The sequence below is a fragment of the Anopheles marshallii genome, chromosome 2 (assembly GCF_943734725.1).
Source record: "Anopheles marshallii chromosome 2, idAnoMarsDA_429_01, whole genome shotgun sequence".
In the NCBI taxonomy this organism is placed as follows: Eukaryota; Metazoa; Arthropoda; class Insecta; order Diptera; family Culicidae; genus Anopheles; species Anopheles marshallii.
In genome coordinates this window covers 79,555,011-79,577,105 of record NC_071326.1, presented here as the reverse complement: position 1 = coordinate 79,577,105, position 22,095 = coordinate 79,555,011, and the positions used below count along the sequence as shown (strand labels likewise).

General features: G+C 42.5%; 1 protein-coding gene across 1 annotated transcript in view; it reads right to left on the bottom strand.

The window, feature by feature from the left end:
- LOC128718871 (beta-1-syntrophin) overlaps nucleotides 1-22,095 on the bottom strand; it is a 64,101-nt gene that overhangs the window by 33,298 nt on the left and 8,708 nt on the right. The window contains exon 3 of the mRNA XM_053812486.1: nucleotides 20,587-20,821. Within this exon, the coding sequence (XP_053668461.1) occupies nucleotides 20,587-20,821 (235 nt within the window). The remainder of the gene's footprint in view (nucleotides 1-20,586; nucleotides 20,822-22,095) is intronic.

Genomic DNA, 22,095 nt, shown 5'->3' with positions numbered 1-22,095 from the left:
CAATGCTGGCCGCAACCAGTAAAAAGTTGCTAAAAACAAGAGTCAGGCTAGAAATACTCAACTACGTTTTGTTTTTTTGCCCAATTTTGTGTTCTTCGCACACGGAAGCCCGAACCGTTGTGGGTTGCGTGCGCTTCCGGTAGATCGAATTTAATCCATCACTGTCGCCAGCTGAGCTCCATTATGCGCGGCACTCGATTCCACTCAATCGATGCTCCACGCTGATGCGTGCGGTTGGGCACGGTGCTTCAACGCTACGTGAACAATCATCATTGTTTCCAGTTTTGTAGTGGTCTGCCCTTTTCAAAGTATGTCGAACGGAAAACGGACACTTTTGACGATAAGAGGCTAATAGGGCGCGTGTGTGTGTGTGTGTGTGGGGAAAGGATGGAAGAGGGGATGAATTTTTAAAAATATTTTTCACCCCCCACCGTGAAGAGATGTGACTGGAGGAAAAGGAACAAAATAAAATCGAAGCATGCTTAATCCCTGTTCCGGGTGCAGCTTCCTGCTGGGAATTGAACTCACGTTGCCAAGAGGTGCTTTGTTTTTCATTGTTTTGTATGGTCCAGTAAGTGATGCTGGTTGATGTATTCGAGCGAAAAATATCAGCACGATCGGTACCACGGAACTCCCAGGAACGCTTCCCTATCGGGTGTCATTAATTTAACCGTACTTCAGTTCAGTTATCACAACAACACAATAAAACGTCCAGGAACCACGAAAGCGAATGCGAAGTATGCGCTGAGAACGAGGTTAAGCGTGAACGGCGTGTGTGGCGGTGCTTTTGTGACGAAACTGTGCCGTAAATGGATGTGGAGCGTTAATTTACGCACGACCACATCTGCTGTACGGTCGCGTTGGTGTCGTCATCGAAGGCTTTCGTAAATAAAAGTTTATTATTTCGAGTTTTGTTTTGCTGCTTGCTCCGCAAGGTACAAGCATATCAAAAGCTTTAAATTGGATCCTCTCAGACACTTGAAATGTGCTTCATGCTGAAGCAGAAACTACGTATCGTTTGTTTGTTTTTATGGGAATGTTAAATAAGCTCTTGAAAGTGGAAGCTTTACATCACACACTGGTGGAAATAAATAAAAACAGGGAATAAATCCTACAATAATTTAATCATGAAAACTACCTTTGACATGTATCTCACACTTCAGGCTAAGACTCATTTAATAATTTTAAAATTATTTTATGTGATTACAGTTCTGAGTAATAATGACGTCGATATTTTATTCATTCTCTAAATTCCCTCTGCGGGAGTCGGGCGGGACCGGATGAGTGCATACCACGGATAAAAGGTACAAAACAAAGGTATGTTTTTATAACAATATAATTTATAACGACGTTAGGCGGAGAAACTGTGAATCAGCCGCATGCCGGTTAAATGATTTCCTTCGATTACAAGCCCAACTTCTTCGGTAAGTGCAATATTTGAAAATAAAGATCAACACTCAATACATCTATAAATTTGAAATGTCAAAAGTTATTGTTTGTATCTTTATAGAAAGTTATGTAACACTTTCAAGGGAGTTTAATTAGCTAAATTCAGGATAAAAACCTCTACAGTCCCTCTCGGTCAACGTGGTTAAACGCGAAGCACAATCAAAACGATTCTACTGCAGTCATTTCAAGCTCACGGATAATACGTCCAGCGGTTAATCCGGCCCCGGTTAATCGACGTTCTGCTGCAGCGTATAATGTATGATTAAATCTTAGTAAAGAAACGAATACAAACCAATTAAATTATTAAATATTAACTTAGCAGTGTTGGCGCTTCGGCCAAGGTTGGTAGATCGTTAGAAAGACGTGTGGTTATATACTTATTTCCATCAGTGTATAACACCATCACCCAACCATTGCACTGATGAGGGAAGATATGGTCGATTTTATTACTTTACGAATTTTTATCGATCGTTGAGATGCATTAATCAGATGCATTTAATTGGATTACATCCATCTCCAGTAAAGTTCATTAGAAAACGCTTGCTGATGCATAGCACGTTGCTGTTGCCCTCGTGCATTATTTACACATATCAGATAGGGTTGCATTAAAGCGTGCTGCATGGGGTTGTATTTTTGATTCCGGAAATACCTTTACACGCACTGATAAACTCATCCTTGCAAAAGTCCTTAATCCTTTTCAGCTACAAAAACTCCCTTACGGCTGATGCTCCAGCGAGCAAACTTAAATACATCGAACGGCTCGACAGAGAATAATTGCGGTCTGCTGGGAATGCCCGGAAAATGAATGTGTGTTGGCACATTTGCCGGGTACTTTTCTAGCAAATGCTGAAGAAGGCTACCAATTTCTTGCCGTGCCTCGCTTTGCCCTATGCAGAGTGTTAGCGAAATATGTAAATCACTTAACCCGTCGTACATCAAACCGACCCAGCAAATGGCTGGCAGCAGCAGCACCATCGCAACAGCTCTCCTCGGGGATAAAGGGCACATGGTTGTTGTATCCCTTTTCCTCTTTTCTTTACATCGATCGAAGAACAAACAACCGAAACAACCTCCGTGCAAGAAATTCCCATCCCGTGGGGTTTAGGTCTTTTGGCTGGTCAGTGTGGGTCGGAAAAGCTGAAGCAAATCCCCCAATCCAGCTGGAAACGGTGAGATTGTGAATGGTGATATGTATCCCGGAAGGTGTGAGGCTTGTTCCTAAGCTAGCATACGCCTATAAGGATAAGGAAGCGAGCACAAGACAGCGTGTCCGAGAACGGTAAAAAGGTTCATCAATTATCTTTCTGGATCGTTCACCAGCAGTAAAGCCTTGGCGTCTTAGCGGGGTTTTTGTGAAGGACCTTGTATGAGGATGGATTCTATCGAGATGAAAGCGTAGATTGCTTGGATATCATATTTAAGGCACTTACCGACAGAATGAATCCTTTCTTGCTACCACGATATGCAGCTTGTAGACCATCGAAAAACTCACTCATTACGGCCACTCATATGTAATGATCAATCAATGAAGTAAAACTGGCCAGTAAAATATGTATAACAGCTCACTTGTAGCTAGACGAGTAACTGAAACGAATTCATCGTTACCATCCTGCTCCGGTCCGATAGACGCCATCCACAAGACTCCCATTGAGCAGCTGTCACAGAAGCCACCCTTAGTACGTGGATGGCCGCGCGTGTGTGTGTGCTCTAGCACAAATCGTGCAAGTACTCTTACTGAATGGTGAGGAATATTCATCATCGTGATTTATCCCATGTATGTCTCAAGAGATCACCGTCGTACGGTATCGTTCGTCGAGGTGCGTCTCGAAACGAAATAAAATGCTCCATTGCTTCAATATGGCTGGAAGGAGCTAGTGTTCCGTTCCCAGCCGTGACTTGTTGTAGGTTGCGTGATTTCCCCATGGTACGACCACCGTAAACGACGAACATTCTGCACCGTTTTCATCGTTGGTGAGCGAACCGGGTGATGGCGAGCCGGGGAATCGTTTATGCTGGCGGTGCTACGTGTCGACACGGTTCCCTGTCCGTGGCACGGAAGTGACTGTCACTGTCGCTGCGCTATGGAATAGCCCACCTTGCGGGCGATGAAAGAATGGTCCATAAAAAGGGGAAGGTAGTTATGGGAGGAAGGAACAAAAAAAGCACACCAAACCATGCGCTCACATGAGAAAGGTGTTCCCTGTGCCTGTGCCTTTCCGAATGTTCCAAATTAGAGACACTTTTCCTCTACGCCTTCCCGGGGTACTTCAAGCTATTCGAAGCACTGAAAGTGACAGCTTCCAAGCTTTGCAAGCTTGACTTTTGCTAGCGAATAGAACCTTCTTACGCGTTGTGAAAGGCGACTCCACTTGATAGCGTTCACCAGAATCTGCCCACTCATCCTCAAGACAATTGAAACCGTCAAGGTACAGGAACCTGGCGGGGAGGGTAGAACAGACAACGCTTATAGGTGTGGAAATGATGCTTAGACGAGCGGACGATATTACGGAACAAAAAAAAAACCGGCACCACCCTCACACACGGGAAACTTCATCCCCTGTTCGGAGGGATGAACTACGAGCACTACAGCCCAGGTACGCCAGTCGTTGCCATTTGATACACTCTATTTCGAGGGTGGAATCTGCATGATGATATATGTGCGAATTGCCCTGAACTTCACCCAAATAGTGTGAGGAGTTTCGGGTTTTCCTGAATAGTTCCGATGTTTTTGAAGAGACGAGGAAAACCCGGGATACCCAATAAAATGCCTTCTGGCCGAAGCTTTTGTTCGTTGACTTTGGGAAGAAGTTGTAAGACGATCCCTACATGTAGTTTGTGAGCTTCGGGCAAACTTTCCGAACCACCACCACTCAACCAGAGTATTCCGGGCTCCGCACCGATCCTAGCCTTAATTGTTGTGAAGGATGGAACTCGGTGGATCATAAATTAAATCACACTCGCACGCCGGGGGTTTGTTTCTTTGTGGTGCTTCACCGTGCGGATGGCCACAGTAAAACAAAGCTCACCCTCCGTTTTTGAGCCCATTGCACACAGGTGGATATGGAATGCGTGATTTGTCTCTTGGTGGCTTTCACTGGTCGGTTGGCACTGTCGTGAAGGTTTGGCAAACACCGCCTCCAACAAGCTGGCGCTGGCGAGCTTAATTATTCTCCAAAGCTGGCACGACAAATATGAATGATTTAGTGCGCATAAATTCCAAGTGTTTGGTTTTGGAGCCTAGAAGTTGTGTTATTTATGAGAGGACTGATTTTACAGATTTTGAATCATTTTGAAAGCTTCATGTATGAATAAAATAAAAAATCATAAAAGCTTTTCTGCCATTTCATAGAAAACTGAAACTTAATAAACCTTCGGTGCAACTGGTTTACTAAGATATATTTTTAATCAGTGCCTTATACTCCTCTTCTCCGAACTATCCTTTGCTCTCGTTTGATCTTAAAATATCCTTTTTCGTTGATGCAAAGCTAGCTAGCGGAGCTCTTCTTCTGACGAACTCAAGAACAGCTGTAAATTGGAAACTCAACCAAGTACTGTAAACAGGACTAACTTTATTTGATAGTTCTTTTGATCGGGATACTTCGTTCTGCGATTCACACTGTTGCTCTTAAACAGTTGTATAACATTAAATTTTTAGGTACATTTTTGGTGTGAAAAGCTTAGTAGATAGATTTTCATAATCGATAAAAGATGTTACTGCGTACTTTTGGAAAATAATGATCAGAGATGGTAGTTCACATTACAATGAAGCAATAGGTATGCGAGTCTGGAATATCGGCGAGCAATACAAAGGACATAAGTAGCTCGTGAACTTTACACTATAAACCTTATACTCTCGTGAGTTCAGCGGTTGTTAATTCGTTTTTCGTTAATTTTTTTAATAAGATCGATGAAGGGTTTACACGGAAAAACTCGAAAAATAGGGCACATTTGGGAAACACATTCAAGATGGCGTAGTTTTTGTGAGAGTGCTGTCAAAATTCCGAGTTTACTATACTCAATTACATTTCGTTCATCCATCGCAATTCAAAAATAGGTAAAGCAGACCCAACTGCGCAAAATTTCATGTTGCGAAAATTTGTATTTTTTTTAAATTTAGTTTTCCATCTATAAATGTTCACCGTTTGTAGTTGAAAAAGCGATTTTCGATCGGAAATTTGTCACAATTTTGCTAAAAAAACAAAAAAATAACAAAAAGAAAGACTATGTTTTACCAAGAAAATTTGCGAACCATTCGGTTAACATAAAATGATGGTTTTTAGAGAAAAATGTGTTAATAAAATCAGAAATTGTGTTTTCGTGTGACATAGAATTTTTTTTTCGTGGAATGACGTCGTATTTGTCGGTTTACTGATGTGAAATTATCATCAGAAATGTACAGCGTCATAATCAAATGTAGAAAAAAATAACAATCAAATTTCCAGAACATGCTGTCTGTACATCCCCACTGAAAGTTGTATTAAATTGCATAACATTTTGTTCTGAATTTAAACGAATTGTTTCAAATGTGAGTTACAAAATGCGATGTTCTGTCGCATTTTAATCAAACAAAGTTGTAACATTGATGAACAATAACATTGGATCGTGTTAGCAACACGGCCCTGCTGTTCTTCCGGAACAAAAAAAGAACATTGGATCGAGTTGCACATCATAAGCTCACTATGTGGTTATTTAAATTCTTCGATAGGAGGAACAAAACTAAACACCCCTCTTCAACTAAGTTCAAGGTGTTTAATAGAAAGCTTCAAAAGCAGTATATATTTCTAAACTTAAACACTTCCTCGACTTGAGTAACTGTTATATGATAGCACTTTCTCTCACGTCAGATGGAGAAACTTTCCGCAGAAGTGCTTGAAGCTTGAAACGAAATACTGACAAGTCCCCCTGCCCATCTTCCAGTTCGAGTCGAGCACAATCTTTTCACCCTTTCTTTGGATCGCTTCGTCAAAAATTCCATCACCCATTTTACGTGCAGACCCCACCCATTGCTTTCGGTGGGTTTACTTGCGACGAAGCGAAAAGAAGCTCCGATGATTCAATTAGTGAGCGAAATTCGAACAACGTCCTGCAAGAGTTACGGTGTGGGAACCACCAAGAACTGGCATGGTTTTGCACGGCATCAAAATAGTGTCGATGGGGGAAAACTGGAGGAGGCATTCGCGTTATTCGCCGTTAGTAGAGGAATTTCTTCCTTTTGAATTTTCCCGGAATAACTCCCATGGCAGAAGTACAAACCAGCGTATGATATGAGTGAGTGAAATTTCGGAAACCATCATACAGAAAAGCTAAAGTCTAAAAAATTGTATCTCCCACACCATTCTCCACTCAGTTGTCGGGTGGATCACCTGCGGCGAGAAAATCGAATTTTCACATTCCACTCATCATCGTACCGCGAACGGTTTTCTCCAGTGTCACGCCACAGTAACGATTCGCATCCACCGCCACACCGTCGTCGACTTTATCGATTTGCTTGGAAGAATGCTGAAGTACACGGCCGCAAAAATTCGGCTCGCACGGGAAGGAAGTATAGACCATCTTTTGATGCTGAGCTGGTATGAATTTTACAACACCCATCCAAACCGCAACACACATCTCAAGCGTGTGCATCAAATTTCATGCCCCACATGTACAGGCACGAGCGGCGGAACGAAGGAACGGTTCCTCGTCCATTTGGTTTCTCGAGGTTGTTTCGCCACGCCTAAAAGCACGCCTAAGAAATGCCTTGTAGTTTCCGGGAAAAGCTGAGCAGAGTACACCTGGCAGGCAGGAGCTTGGATGTAGCTTCTACCCCTTTCACGCCAGGGCGGATGTATCACAATCGACAGAAATTGGAAACAGCACACGAACACGCCATCATCCTCTTCCGGGACGTACCGGAGAAGCCTCAATCCTTTGAAGCTCCTTATGCGGATCTCCGGTAACAAGTAAGGGGTGAGTTTACCTTCATCGACAAAAAAGCCACTTCCGGGAAGAAGTGGCTCTCCCCCTACTCCTCTCGCACTCCCCTTTATTGACCGAGGTCTCAGGCTAGTAGTCGCGCGTTCCAGGTGTTCCTGGAACAGTGAAGTGCTTCCGAGTAGCTTTGCGCTTGTTTTCCATTCCAAAAAGCGCGGCAAGGCATCACCGCGCAGTCGGGAAGCGCGACCAAATTTCGCGTACTCCCAGCGTTGCGATCATGTTTGCGTCCGTCCACGTGAAGATGAAAAACAAATTGATTTAATGCTGTTGCATACGGAACGAGCGAACCGCGCACAGCGGACTAGGTACGCCAGCGTTAGCGATGGATGGTTTGTGTTCTATTAGAAGACAGCTAGTTTGAAGCGTGACGGTTTGTGGTCGGTTTTTGGAAGCAACCGTACGCCCACTCCCCATTGTGTCACGCGAAAAGCTGATCCGATGGTGTGCAGCACCCGACATGGCCAGATTTCACTGTCGCATTAGATCACAATGACGCACCGGTGGATGAAAGTGGATGGCAAACGGATCGACGACACTTTTAATGCCCTTCATCGGATACCGTCCCGCAATGGAACCGATGATTACGGGGTTGCGATAGCAGGCAAGTACCCTCCTATTCAGATCACTCCACGTCTGTACGTGCTGTACAAGTGGGGAGTGCATTTAAGTATGTAAAAAAAAAAGCTTTGCCGTATATCGATGGAAGAAGCGATTGTTCCTGGAACAGCACCTGAACAGCACTGCAGCTGGAGAGAGTGAGTGGTTTGCTAAACCGATCCAATCAACCGGCAAGGTGGCAAAAGGTTCACGGGAACACTGTTCAACAAATTATCCCACCACGTTCTCACCCAGTTTTTGGGCTGTGGTTGAATTTTGGGACAAGTTTTACAAGTGCCGCTATGAAAGCGGTTGCCGGCGATGCTATCTAAGGCTGCTATGTGTAGCTGTAAAGTCGTTGAGGACACGTTGAAGTAATGATGGTGCATTACTTTTTGGTGTGTAGTTTTCTTCAAGCATGAGAGTTCTCTATTGTATAAATGCAAGTTATTTTAGGTATCCAAATAACAGCCACTTTTGAATTGTTGCTTTATCGCACGGACATTATAATGGCTTCAATGTTGAAATTTCATATCATATGAGCAATTCCACATCAGTATTGACATCACCGGATATAATGTGTTGTTTTTTGTGAGTCAAAGAAATATGTTACAATAATGTAACACGGGAGAAGGGAAGAATACATTCTAGGAACTTCCAAATCATTAAAGCCTGATATAAAAATGTAATCCCCTATAGACACAAATTCAACCATCCAAAAGCCCCTTTTGTTGAGGTTGGCTCAGTTTCCATTCACCATGCGAAACTAATTTCACAACTCACCAAACATCGTTTGACACTTTTGAATCAGTTTCACAGATCACAAAAATCAAACCCCATGACCCACGTCTGGACACCACATTCCACCACTCCCTCATACGAGGGGCGCATCCTTCTGTGCCGACAGTAAGGGCTCACCCTGAAACACGCTGGGTAGTCTCGTTTTTACCCGTTTCGTAGGCAATTAATTTTCTAGCTCATTTAAGTTTTATCGACTGACACGACCTCGGATATCTCGCTCGGAATGATGGAGCGGGCATTGTGGAGTGGTTGGGGAGTTTTTGAAATTTCCTGCGAAACGTATTTCAATTTCTCAACCAACGTTCGATGGGAACTGATGATGGTTGGAAAATGATGACCTTTGGAAGAAGAACTGTTTATTGTTCAGCTGTTTGGGATTGATATTGCTCGATTTTTATGATGATGAGTTTATTTTGTTCCTATTTTGGGAACATTTCCAACACTATGTAAAGATTATGATCTTCAAGGCATTTTTGTTAAAGATCAAGCGGTGACACCTCGTAACATACGGTCCGTAATGGTACAGGTCTCTTAATATAATACTCTATACTAGGCTTACAAAATTACTGGCGCGTTTCATACATTACCAATTCTTTTATTTTATTAAACAGAGTTATAGAGTGTTATGGAACAATACACTTATACTATTAAAACTAGTAAAGAATTACAGTAAAAAAAAATCCAAACGAATTTATATCCATCTCATTCGCTCCGTATTAGTTTATTCTCTCAAATTATCACCTTCCTTCGCTCCGAAGTGCTAAAGCATGAAATGATGCGGCTCGTCCGGGTTGTGGCCGGAAGGTATTTGCTCGCTGCCAGTTTGCAACCGAGTGCTACTAATCAATCTTACTCCCTGGCGAGCCTTACATGACTTTGGAATTGATTTTTCCTTCACAGTCGCTACCTTGGCAGGAAAAACCATTTTCCCCGCAACTTGATGGATGATGCTACACGTTCGGGCCCGTCGAATGCCAAGAAGTGTCTGGGCATAGTTTTCATTCAGTTCCGAAAACTCTCGAGAAATACCGTGCCGTGGCACTCACATTAAGGCACTTGTGCTACAGCATGGCGCTGGGAAGCCGTACGAATAGTTTACTGCGCAGAAGGAACTACAAATTACTTCAGTTTGCCAAAACCCCAAACTCGTTTGTCTCGTCGAAGTCTATGGTGGAGCAATCAATCAGTTACATCGGTTACAGGAATGGTGCATCTGTTTGGTTTGGCACCTGAGCGAAGATAATTAACTTGAGTGCTGGGTAGTGCTGTTATGCATAGTTTCGGGATGCATCTCTTCAAGGTGAGTGAGGAATTTGGCGAAGTTCGAAGTCATTAAATATTGAGGATTTGAGGCGTTTATTTTTCAAATTGTTCTCCAAAAATGTGCTTTGTCCCTAATACCCTTCTCTTCAATGTCCATATCCATAGCTCAAGCATCGTTTGAGACATCAAGCCCAATGGAGGTTCATTTGAAGTGCCCAGCCCTGGAGGGTATGCACTCGTCCAAAAAGATTAATGATGGCTGATGGACAGATAAACAAAGATATCAAGTCCCGATCGTTCCGCCTACTCCCTTGAAATCGTTCTCTCACATGGAAACCATAGCATCCTTCTCCGTCTACATAGGTTCGAAACTCTTCGTACACTGCCCCACACTGTTGTTATGCTAACGGTTTTCCGACATTCTTCCAACCTCAGGTCCGAGACAACTGCCCTATGATGGACAGACTGCCTAAGAAGGGCTGTCATGTACGAGTGGTGTGAATTTAATCACAGTTTCGTCCACCGTCCATGTGCATGTGCGGAGGTTTCGGAGGTCCAAGAGATTCCACTTTCAACCTCTAGACCACCGGAGAGCGGAGAGAAGACAAAAAAGAACTACCACCGAATGTCATCCTGCGCTGAACTGCCCGGTTTCTTTCAGCCATTTCTCTCGTTTTGTTCCTCATTCGCCATTCATCCATCATTGGATAAAGGTTTGGCCGTGATAGAATTAAAGATTTATGTACCGAACGACCGTGCGGTGGACCATTCATCATGCCGGTACGGAAGATTTGCTTCCAGTGGCAAGCGACAAAATGGAGGCGTTGTCGGTGGCTTCACCGTTGACAAAGTCTTTCCACTGCAGCTTCCAACTCTGTCGGAGTTATGGAAAGTGGAGTGGAAACGGACAGAAAGCAAATGGAGTGTAGTGCAATTCACGGGTTTATGTCGTCTCTATTTGTTTAAGCACATTCTGGACAAATATCTTTATTGTTAGTTGTTCGAGCAGTGTATGCGATCGTCGCTTGATATATTAAAATCGATTTAATAACCAAGCAGTTCGCCTTTTTTATTTAATAATGTACGAATTCTTCACAACCTTTTTTGACTTCAGTCCAAACGAAACGAGACAGCAAATTGGCTACCTTTTCACCACTCGCAAAGGTGCATATTTTCACACCCCGATTGCCACAATTGGCCAACCGCAAAAAAGGAACAGAAACTTTGGAGCGCCAGGACACGCTTCACCGCAATACAAATCTGGCCAACGATGCGGCAACCAACTTGTATATGCTTTTAATTTTAAGTGTCGTGCGCTATGTTTCATCCACTTTTCGCAAACCGAGTGGTGCACTTTGGCGTGCAAATTCACCACATCGTCGTTACTTCCGGTATACTTTTAGTGGGTGGAAAAAAAGTGGCAACAAAAATAAGCCAACCCGTGCTTTCCCTCTAAATCCAGACCCTTCACTAGGTGGGGGCGACGAAATTTGCCTTTCAAGAAATCCCATCCATTCTAAGAGCGAGCGAGACGATTGAAATTAAAATTTTCATTAATGCGAAAAATTCTGCACCACGATGCATTTCCTGCGCGCTTGCTTCGAGGACATGCCGAGTGTACGACTTCCGTCCGGCGGGCGTGAGGTTTGCGTTCGAATCGCTCCCTTCAGCTCCCTCATCGCTATGAATGAACGATGCGTTGTGCCATTGTTTAATGGCGTTTTGTTGTGAACACAGTCGATGGAAAGAGAACAATTTGCAATGAAATTTCCCTTACCCGAACGGAACCGGAGCTAAGCAAAAAAAAAGGAAACAAAGCGGCAAGCACAAGGCGCATAGTGAACTAAAAAAAAAACAGCATAATTTTTCTCTCCTACTCCAAACGTGGGGTTTGCGATAAAGTGGGAAAACTTTGCACATCTTTTGTCGTAGCGTTTTGTAATTATTTTTACAAGGACACTTTTAGCGGCGAAGAAACTGGGTGGGAGGCGAAGAGCGGTGGCTGCTATTATTACGGGCAACTTTCATGGAAATATCTTTAGTAGAACTATTCTGAACTGCTGATAGTAGCGATATTTCTTGATGGGATTATGAACTTTGTGTTGTAAATTGAAAACTGTGTGATTCATGTTCGGAAAATTCGGGTAGCTTTGTGTTTGGTGCCATGAGGTGTAAGTGCCACATTTTAAGAAGCGTCGTGAATAGCGTAGCAAATTCCTGTTAAGAATCACGTAAATAACATTGTCTGATAAGCTTTTCATACTATTTTTTCGAGGAAACATCTTGTATACAGTCTTTGAACCATGAACTATATCCACTTCAACTACAACACTAGCAGAAATCGAAGACGTTATCGATCGGCGTGAGAATACCATCCGATGGTATTGGTACCTCAACGAAGAGATTTACGAGCTCCCGTGCAACGAGACGTACAATGAGTGATGAAATGATTAATTTCCTTTGTCCACATTCTTCCAAATACATCACTGTATTTTATTGATGAGAGAAGGAAAAACAATATCCTTACAGGACATCGTGTTAGTTATATCTCAAGAGAATTGTTAAGGCAGAATAAAAAAAACTCTACAACACTTCCCAGTTTATGTGGTTGTGGGAGTTATTTCCTTAACAATTTTTTGTTTCTTCCATTTTAAACCATTTGTTTTTTGTTTTTGTTTCAAAGTCGCATCATACAGTGTGTGACATAATTGTATAAACGGTAAGTTTTATACAGTTACAAAATATACAGTTAATGAATGTATTACAAAATTTCATCCTTAAAATAAATTGTTCAAAATTTTAAGAAATATTTGATTTAAACATTCAATTTTTGCTGAGAAGAATTTTAAACAAAATGGTATTTAAAAATTAATTTTAATTTACGATAATTTCAACGCAAATAAGTTTACAGGTGCATGTTGTCTTTCTTCTGATTCACTTATATCATGATGATTCGTGGGAACATTACTAAGACACCTTAGAAATTCTCCAAAATAGGCCAAAATAAATTGCCCGGAATTGACACTGAAATATCCTTTGGAACTGTCATTTCCGACACTAATAATACGCCCGGATAATCGGCGCTCCGCTGTAGTTGTAAAATAATCAATGAAATATAAATGTTAAATGTTTCCCAATTATAAATATTTCCATACAGGAGTTCATACAGCATCATGAGCTTATAAGGTTTGAGTTTCATAAAAAAAAACCGTTTCAAAAACATTAATATTCAAAAGACATAAACTCACAAGCTACTAAGCCTAATAGGCCGTTTAGAAATACTTAGCAAAGATCATCACATGTCAATATTTTAATATTTTTCCTATAGCGCAAGTCTCTTTTAAAACTTTTTAGTTTTTCTATGACTTTCAAACTGTAAACATGAAAAATAATTGAATCTTGTAGATGATCTACCAGGTCCAAAAAACAAAATATTCTTGTATTTTACTTAGCTCACTACAACACAACTTTTATCCTTTCTCGTGAATTTAAAGTTAAACTTTAGATTTTAAAACAAAGTTTATATATTTATGTCAGACACTGTATCATCTGCACTCAACACCGGTTTTCAGCGTATCACACTGTAATATCACATACATATATATTCGATACATCACAGTGTCTCACAGTTTGTGAATGGCTTACATTTTTTATTGTTCGGTACTTCGAAATGTGATTTTTATTACCCGTTACGGGATTGTGCATGGGTGTATGTTTAGTGTCGTCCGGCAGCAATTCCTGCCGCGTGTTTGCTGTGCGGTTGTTGTCATCGCAGAAGTTCGTTTTTTTTTATGCGAAACGATGCTACTTTTTTATTTGTGTACACTTGAGCAAAATATTACTAGTGGCAACCGATCGGTTTGCGCGAACCGTTGACTGCATCCCGTGCCGGTGGATTTCCCTACATGGACGTGTATGGATGGTGCGCCCCCGAAAAGAATGGCGTTTTTCTTTATTTGCTTTCCGCTGCCGCCATCTTTGCCAGCGCTTCCCCGGGAAGGAAATAATGCGATGATAAATGGGTGCAGCAGAATGGTTTTATTATTTCCTGAATTATGCGGACCCGAACTGACCGGTTCCCGGGTGCCACCGTTCTATCCGAGGGTGCAAAAGAGTAGCTGGGAAACTCGGATTTGTTATTGGTCCACTTTTTGCCGTTCCGTTGAAAGATCGACCCTGTTTTTTTGGGGGAGATTTTTTGTCACCTAAGCGAAACCTTTTCCCATCTTCGGGCATGTGAAGCTGTCCACCCAACAGTTAGCGAAACCGGACGATAAAGATTACGCGATAAAAAGTGAGAATAAAGGTCCTTTACCAGGGTTAGCGTCAGTCAACGGCCATTGCTGGCGTGAAGTTATTTTTTTATGGATCATCCGATGTATTATTTTTATCTCCCCCTTTGCGTAGTAGTTTTTATCTTGCCGGATATAAAGCTTAATGTTTTGGGAAAGTTTCAACGCTTAAATTGGCAAGCGTAAAATTTTGAAATTGCCTTAACTCGAGTAAAGTTTTCCATCGTTTGTGTGCTTTGTATAAAAGTATCTCATTGACTCCCCATCAAACTCCGCACAAAAAAGCTTCACCAATCGATTGTTGTTGTCATCTTTAATTCCCTAAAAACTCCTCATCCAATTCCGGATTCCGCACTAGTTACATTTTATGGGCGAATAATTTACGACCCATCGATAAGGAACCGGTTCCGGATTTGTGTAGTACCCCTTTGGTGCGTTTCGGTGGGGGTTGGGTTTCCCATTGTTTCCCACAAACCAATCCAAAGACCCAACACGTTAGACCTTTACAACGATTTCCTCCGTTTTTTTGTCCATTGCATCGCGCGTCCCATAAAAGTTGGGCCCCATAAAATGCACTGTTTTATTGTAAGCGTAATAAAATCACGGCAGTTCGGTCATCTTCATTGGCCTGGTGAACGACACCGGGGGCGGATGAGCTAGTCGCAAGAGATATCGTTCGGGCTTTAACGAAAGTCGCTGTGGCTGTGGGGCTGTATCTGCCATTCAATGGCACCTGCTGACCGTTAGAGGGTCGATTGGCGAAACATTTACCGAAATGGTCACCTTAACCCGCAGACCCGGGTGTTGATAACACCGGAGCTAGGCGAAAAGCCCATCAAGCTGAGAGCAGTAGGTGTTGCTGTTGTGGTCGTACCATAACCCAGTCAGGGTTAATGGGATCTTCCGTAACTACCACACGCGAGAATTCTGTGCGAATTGAATTCCCAACCAAAAAAAAAAAAAGAAAGCAACGAAAACACAATTTTCTTTCTATGCTCCATTCGAGCTATCTTTCCGTATCTTAAGAGCTGTGAATGCGTTTGCCTGCGGATCGCATCTGAAAGGAATCATCCCAAACACGCAACCAAAGCACATGCCATTTTTACTTTCGTTGTGTATGCTGTTTCGCTAAACAACCCCTTAAAAAAAATGCTTTCCTTTACCCGAGGACACCGTCCGAAATTTGCAGCAACATCCGCACCGAAATGGCCCAAGAGAAGAGGTCCCGTGAGAGCGACTGTATCATTTAGGGGTCCATTTGTGTGGTTCCATTTGAAGGTACAGCTCTTTGTGTGGGGAAATACAAAAAAGAAAACAGCAAAAACCGGACGTCGTACCGTTCGCCACTTAGCACTTGAAAACATTTCCGATTCGTCGCTCCACCCAACTCCATACCACCTGGGGCACCCATCTTCTCCGGTTAAGAGTCCTCGGAGTGTTCTCAATGATTTGCCCAAATTTTTCCCCGCCCATACACACACACCCGTAAGGAGAGGAATTGATTCAATTTGGTCACCTGCGTCCTGCTCGTGGTTGTCCGTGTGTCCCCAGTTCAAGGATAATAACTTCCTGGTTACGGTGGTGCGTCCCCAAAGTGGCATTCCGACACTCAGCAACACTCATTTGATTCGATGCTCTTCCGGCACGGGGGCATGTTTGTGACCTTTCCGTGCTAAAACTATCAGCCCCTCTATTATGTCCTTTTTCTCTCTATCTCCCTCTATCTCTTTTTTTCATCTCCCTCTCTGTCATTCCTCTATCTTTCTCTGCGCTATTCCTGTTCGTTATTGCATTTTATTTTGTTTATCTAACCTAGAAAGTTGGAGTGTCTCACATGTGTGTATGACCATTTCTATCCAAACAAACAAGCTACACTGTTCAATCCATTACCCTTCGGGAATTTCTGCCCGGTCCTACGCAACGCGAAGGATAAAAGGATAACCACATTTGCTACTCGATTTTTTTTTTGTTGCCTTTGTTATGTTTCCCTCCTACAACTCCTAAGTGAAACATCAGCATGATCTAGAAATCGTTTATGTTTTCCGTCCTTTCTTTGTGCGCCGCTTTCAATGGTAAGCGAATCAATGGATGACACTGTCAGGTACGGATCTCGAACCGGAGCTTCCGGGTCAGGAACTTTAAAAAGCATCCTGCTATAGCGAGAAACAACCTCAACCCGTGTTTGAAGAAGCCATTCTGATTGGATGGGGGAAAAAAGCGCTTCTCCCATTACCGTACGATTCTTGCGTGTGATGCTTCCCTCGCACCAGCAGCGAGAAAGCGCCCTCGTTAGGAAGCAATTATCGGATTAGCTTAATTAACCTCCCACATGGTGACCTTCTTTTTTGCCTCGCCATCTTTCCATTCACCTATCGGACAATCCCCCCCCCGTTAGCGAGCGAGCCATTGCAGAGGGTAACCGTAACCGCTTCAAGGTGAACGAAGTCGCATCCAATACCGGTCATCCACCATTAGAAATCCATTCGGGTGTAATCAATTTTACGCCCGGCTAAGGACTGGGTTTGGGCAAGCGGAAGCAAACTGCGTGCTAGGAAGACACTCACCGGGATAAGTGTTTGATGGAATAAATGCTGTTAGTAATGGAAATAGAATGGGTAACGAACGCTGATGATAGAAAAGAAACGCAAATGGATTGCTGATCGCAAATGCTGGAAGCAATCGTGATTAGATTTATGAGCAACAAATGCAATTGCAGTGACTCCCTTTAGCCGATGAAGAATAATTATTGCACGTCGAGCAGTTTGGTACGGTTGGATGCTTTGGTGGAGCATAATAAAGTGAACGCAAGAAGTATGAAACAGGTTTATCGGCCAGTTATTTAAAAAGTGAAACAATTACGTAAAATATCCTGAATAGTGCATGAAATATTCTTTCAAAATTTGTGTAAGCGTGTGTGTGTTCAAGTAGAAACATAATGCTTATAAAAATATGATACAGATGTTTTCCAACAAACAGAATTTAATTCCTTTTTTAACACTTGATGATTACTTTGAAGTAACATTTTTTTAGTTCAAATTATTTTTTTGCAGACTCACTGCACTCGTGAAAATATTTGACACATCCTGCCGGTTATGCAAGAGGTTTGACTCGTTTGAACAAAGAGGGCGCCACCGTCGGTGTGGTGGTCAGTGTCATCAGAGTGGTAAGTTGTTTTTTTTTTTGCTGAAAACTTGATTAATTTTTTTTATCTAGTCTGGTGTCTGGTGTCAAAGTAACACTTTCCAGGTCTCGATCGTGCTACTGTTAATGTTAATTCATTATTTAAAGTGTCACAGTAGCCATGCGACGATCTGCACAGAACAAATGCCTACGCCGTGTGCAGTTTAACCTTTGCTACATTTCATTGCTGGCCAAAGAAAAATGTGACGATGATTAAATTTCCATTACCATAAATTCTGTCCGTACTGCTTTTTGTGCCAGTGTTAAACATTTTAATTTCATGGTTCCACGGTTGCGTTTTGCATATTTCTTGCCCATCCGCCCAAACCATTCCTAACACCATATCGGAACCATATCGCAGAAGGTGCTTGCGGTTAATTCTGGTGCCTGCAGAATTTATTACGGTCACCATAATATTCGCCTCATACCCCCGGGAGGGTGGTCGGTGGGGCAAATGAGAACATTTGGTCACGTCTGTGGCTAACTGTTGAGCTCCTTAAGACATGCTGCGCACTGTGTCACCGTGTTCTTAAGGCGCCATATTTCCGTTTTGCCAGTTTTGCCTCCAAACCCTCCCCGTCTTCCAACGGCTCGCACGCATCCCAGCTGCCCTAAACCGCAAATTAATGTTTCAATTCTGTCGACATTTTAATTTCGTCCCAACGTGACGAGTTCTCCGTGACAGTGCGTGAGACCGACGGTGCGGTTTTTTGGCGAAAGCGAAATCTTCTTCAATCAGCTCTGGTTGGTACGTATGCGATGGTGGTTTCATTTGCGGTGCTACATACAGGATTTTACCCTTGTGGTTGTGATTTTAGTTCATGAATGGAACATGGATTAACCTTCAGAGACGATACTTAACTGCCACATACGTTGAAAACAAGTTTTGCTCATGGACAAATTTAGATCAAAAGCATTCAAAACATTGAAGCATTTGAATTAAACTTAAAATTAGAGCCAACTGTTCGAATTTGAGATATTTTTTCTTCGTGCCATAAATGCAAGCCACGTGTCGATCAAAACTACCATGCGTCTCCATTATAATCCGAGTATAAAAATATTTTGGAAAACTTTTTTACTTAACCTTCTTTACTAGAGTTGTTGCACGAACGATATGCAAATTGCTATGAGCCCTTGCATTTAATTCTTAAAGTAAAGTATAAGAGGAAAAATTGGTGTATTTTCTAACAATAAAAAGTGAAAAAAAACAATATAATCTGTATCAACATATTGTACAAACTAATACATTATCATCTTCCTTTGTGATATACCACCAATCCACATGGCGATCAAAACCACCGTGCGTCCCCAGCGTTCAATCGAGCACAAAACCAATTCCACAAAATAATGTTTCCGCCATCTTCACTCAACTAATGAGTTGCCACAGCACGCACGCACGAGCAGCAACGCAACAGAAACGCAAGCAACGTTATAATCTACCACGTTGAAGGTTTCTCTCGCACGCAGAAAAATGCACACTGGAACCGATTCATGGCACAAACAGAAAGCACGAAGCAAGGCTAAAAAAAAGCACACACAAACAAATAAAGCCTGTCACAAACAATAAAAATGAATTCCCTTGCCAGGCCACCCCATCGTTGCGCTCCGAGCTAAGCGCGTGTGCTTCCGCGGAATGGATTCGCCAAAGGATGAAATATCGAAGTGGAATAAAATATGAAATGGAAAGCACCAACTTGCCGTGGTTGTTTTTTTCTCTCTGTTCTGTCTGCTTTTACCCATTGATATTGGAGCTAAATGAAAACAAACAAAGCTAAATGCATCCTTAATCAGTGCGAGCTGCTCGAGCAGGATCAGTTGCCGTACGGTTTTTTTTTCCTTTCGAGGTTTCGTTTCTTGGAGAATAAAATCAAACCTGGGTTTCTGTTTTCTTCGCGAGCGCCCCAACGGAAGGAAAACAAAACACGTCGACCTGCAATGCATTCGCGTCAAGCAAGTGCGCACTCATTACCTATTCTGGCTGTGTGCTGTCGGTCGTTCTTATAAATCATAAACCCAATTTCAATGCCACTCATACTGAATGGGTTTTTTGTTTTGCCCGTTCCGTGCTTTTGCGTAACACTTCACATTGCGTTCACTCTATCTGTCCAGTGTTTTTTTTTTTGTAAAAATTTTCCACCCATGTTACATGCAGGCAACGATTTTCCAATTCCCGTCCTGTCAGACAGGCGAGTGCTTGCCTTGCGGTTACTCGTTTGTTGTGCTGTTTGGCACCCAGCTAGCGCACAAAAACCTCCGGTGGCAAAAGGTACACGGCGGGTTTGAATTATGCAACCGTATGTCAGTTTCGGGCGTACCGTTCGCAATGTCTTATTACGTGCCAGCCATTTATGCCACGCTCCGGATATGATGCGAACGGAAGTGCGTGTGGACAAAAACACACACAGTCGAGCGGCATTGTTGACGTTTTCTTGCCACTGTTTGCATTCCAAATACGCATCTGAGCGGGTGGAAGCGTATGACTTTCGTCACGTTTCGAGAAAAGCCCCCAAATGTAGGCAATGTGCTTCACATCTTACGCTAATAAGCGTTTGACTGAAAACAAAACGATTTTTTTTTTTTGCTGTTGTTTGCGTGGATGGTGTTGTTTTGTTACTGAGGGTATCGGAGCTATGCGCTAGGACTCGCAAGGTGTGAAAGAAAAGGATCCCCTTTTACAATCAATATAATCACTTGCCTTAAGCCGTAACAATGCTTCGAAAATCATCATCATCAGTGTCCTGGCGGAGTGCTCCTTTCGTGACCGGGCACGTGGAGAAATACAATGAACGCATTAGCCGGCCCGCTTCATTCGTTCGCTACAATTCGGATCTTCTTTGACTAAGCTGCTTACGAAACCACCGCGCCATGGCAACAAAATCTAAAAGCAAACACGTTCGAACGTTCCACGTGCCGTATCCCCGGCCATATCCTGACAGCGACATCCGGTGGCGGGGAGTGACATCACGGGTAACAAATAAAGCGAAACCGTCGCGGGAAGCACTTGATGGTTCGCAAAATCTATTCTTACCTTCAAGATCGACAACGCGGCCGGCCCGTTTGAGCGCCCGTACCGCTTCCTCGTGCGTCGCGTCCCGCAGATCCTCCCCATTGACGGACAGGATGGCGTCACCAACGTACAGCCCTTTCGCGTTGTCTGCCGCCATGCCGCGAAATATTTTCGAGATCAGTATCGGCATCCGGTTTTCCCGTCCGCCCTTGATCGAGATGCCGAGCCCGTTGTTGTCCGATTTGATGACTCGCACCTGGGAGAAGGGAAGAGAAGGGATGAAAAGTTATGATGTTTGGAGAATGGTTGTTAAAGGATTAGTGGACAATTAATCCCGAGTGTTGGATTGTGAACAGAAGTTTTCCCGTAAGAGCAACGCTCATCTAAAACAACGTACCTAGTGCGCCCTATGCAGTTAACAAAGGTAACTGCTGGGCAATAATCAAAGTCCACTCAAACTTTGTGCTTTGGATGATAAATATCCCAACACTTATTAAATCATTTGGAATTCATTTGTAACTCTGACTGTACTTGGCTAAATAGATAATTTACTTTAACTTTTTTTCTAAAATTGGATCTACAAGTTACTTTAAAGGACAATTATAAAGTTTGTCACCACCGGCCTCAAGGAATGTCCACAAATGTGTCTGCTTTTTCTGTATAAGTAATACGAAGACTCCACCATCTTCTATCCTGATTTAGTTTCGTTCCACTGCGACAGCATCCCAAGGAAAACAAATCAAGTTTAATAAATGAAAAAAACCTCCAAGGAGATAATGTACAGAACTTGATGAGTGGCCAATGGTATTGAAATTGAATGAAATAAATTTGCCAAAAACATAGTTAAAGGTTATAATTCATTGTCTAAAAAAAAAGTACCGGTCAACTAGTAAATTTCCTACAGCGCTTCAACCATCGAGCAATTTGATTTGGGACTTTCTCATGTATTTTAATTAGAACATCGGTTTGAAATTATTGTATTAGACATTTTAAGCTTAACCAGCAAAGAAAGGGTCATTTATGGATAGTGTTTTCTTGTTTTATGAAGCAAATCTCGTCTAGCATTCATCGTCAGGAAAATAAATAAGCAGAATTTAAGACATATACAACAAACTGCTTTCGAATGGACATCGGATTCCTGGCGAACGGTAGACTAGGTCTATCGTCTAATTTGACGATTCTAACTCTAGACCACAAACTCCAGGTCTATCTTCTTCAATTTATTCTTAAGTGGTAACACATTCAAGAGAACCTAAGCTGTAAATTCTGGATTTCGTTCACTTTATTTAGCCGTAATTGGATAGTCGGTTCTGCGTACGGGAGATTCGTCTAGTTGAGATTTTATACTGATTCTGTCTGATTCTCGATTACAACTTGTTACGATCAGCTGGATCATAGATCTTACTGGAATACTTTCTTTTTAGCAAAGTTTAGTAAATTAGTCTATAGGGCTGAGATCAAAACTATGTCAGAAGGATGAAATTGAGTTCTTGTTGCCTGATGGATGAAGATTTTAATCAAGAGTTCTGT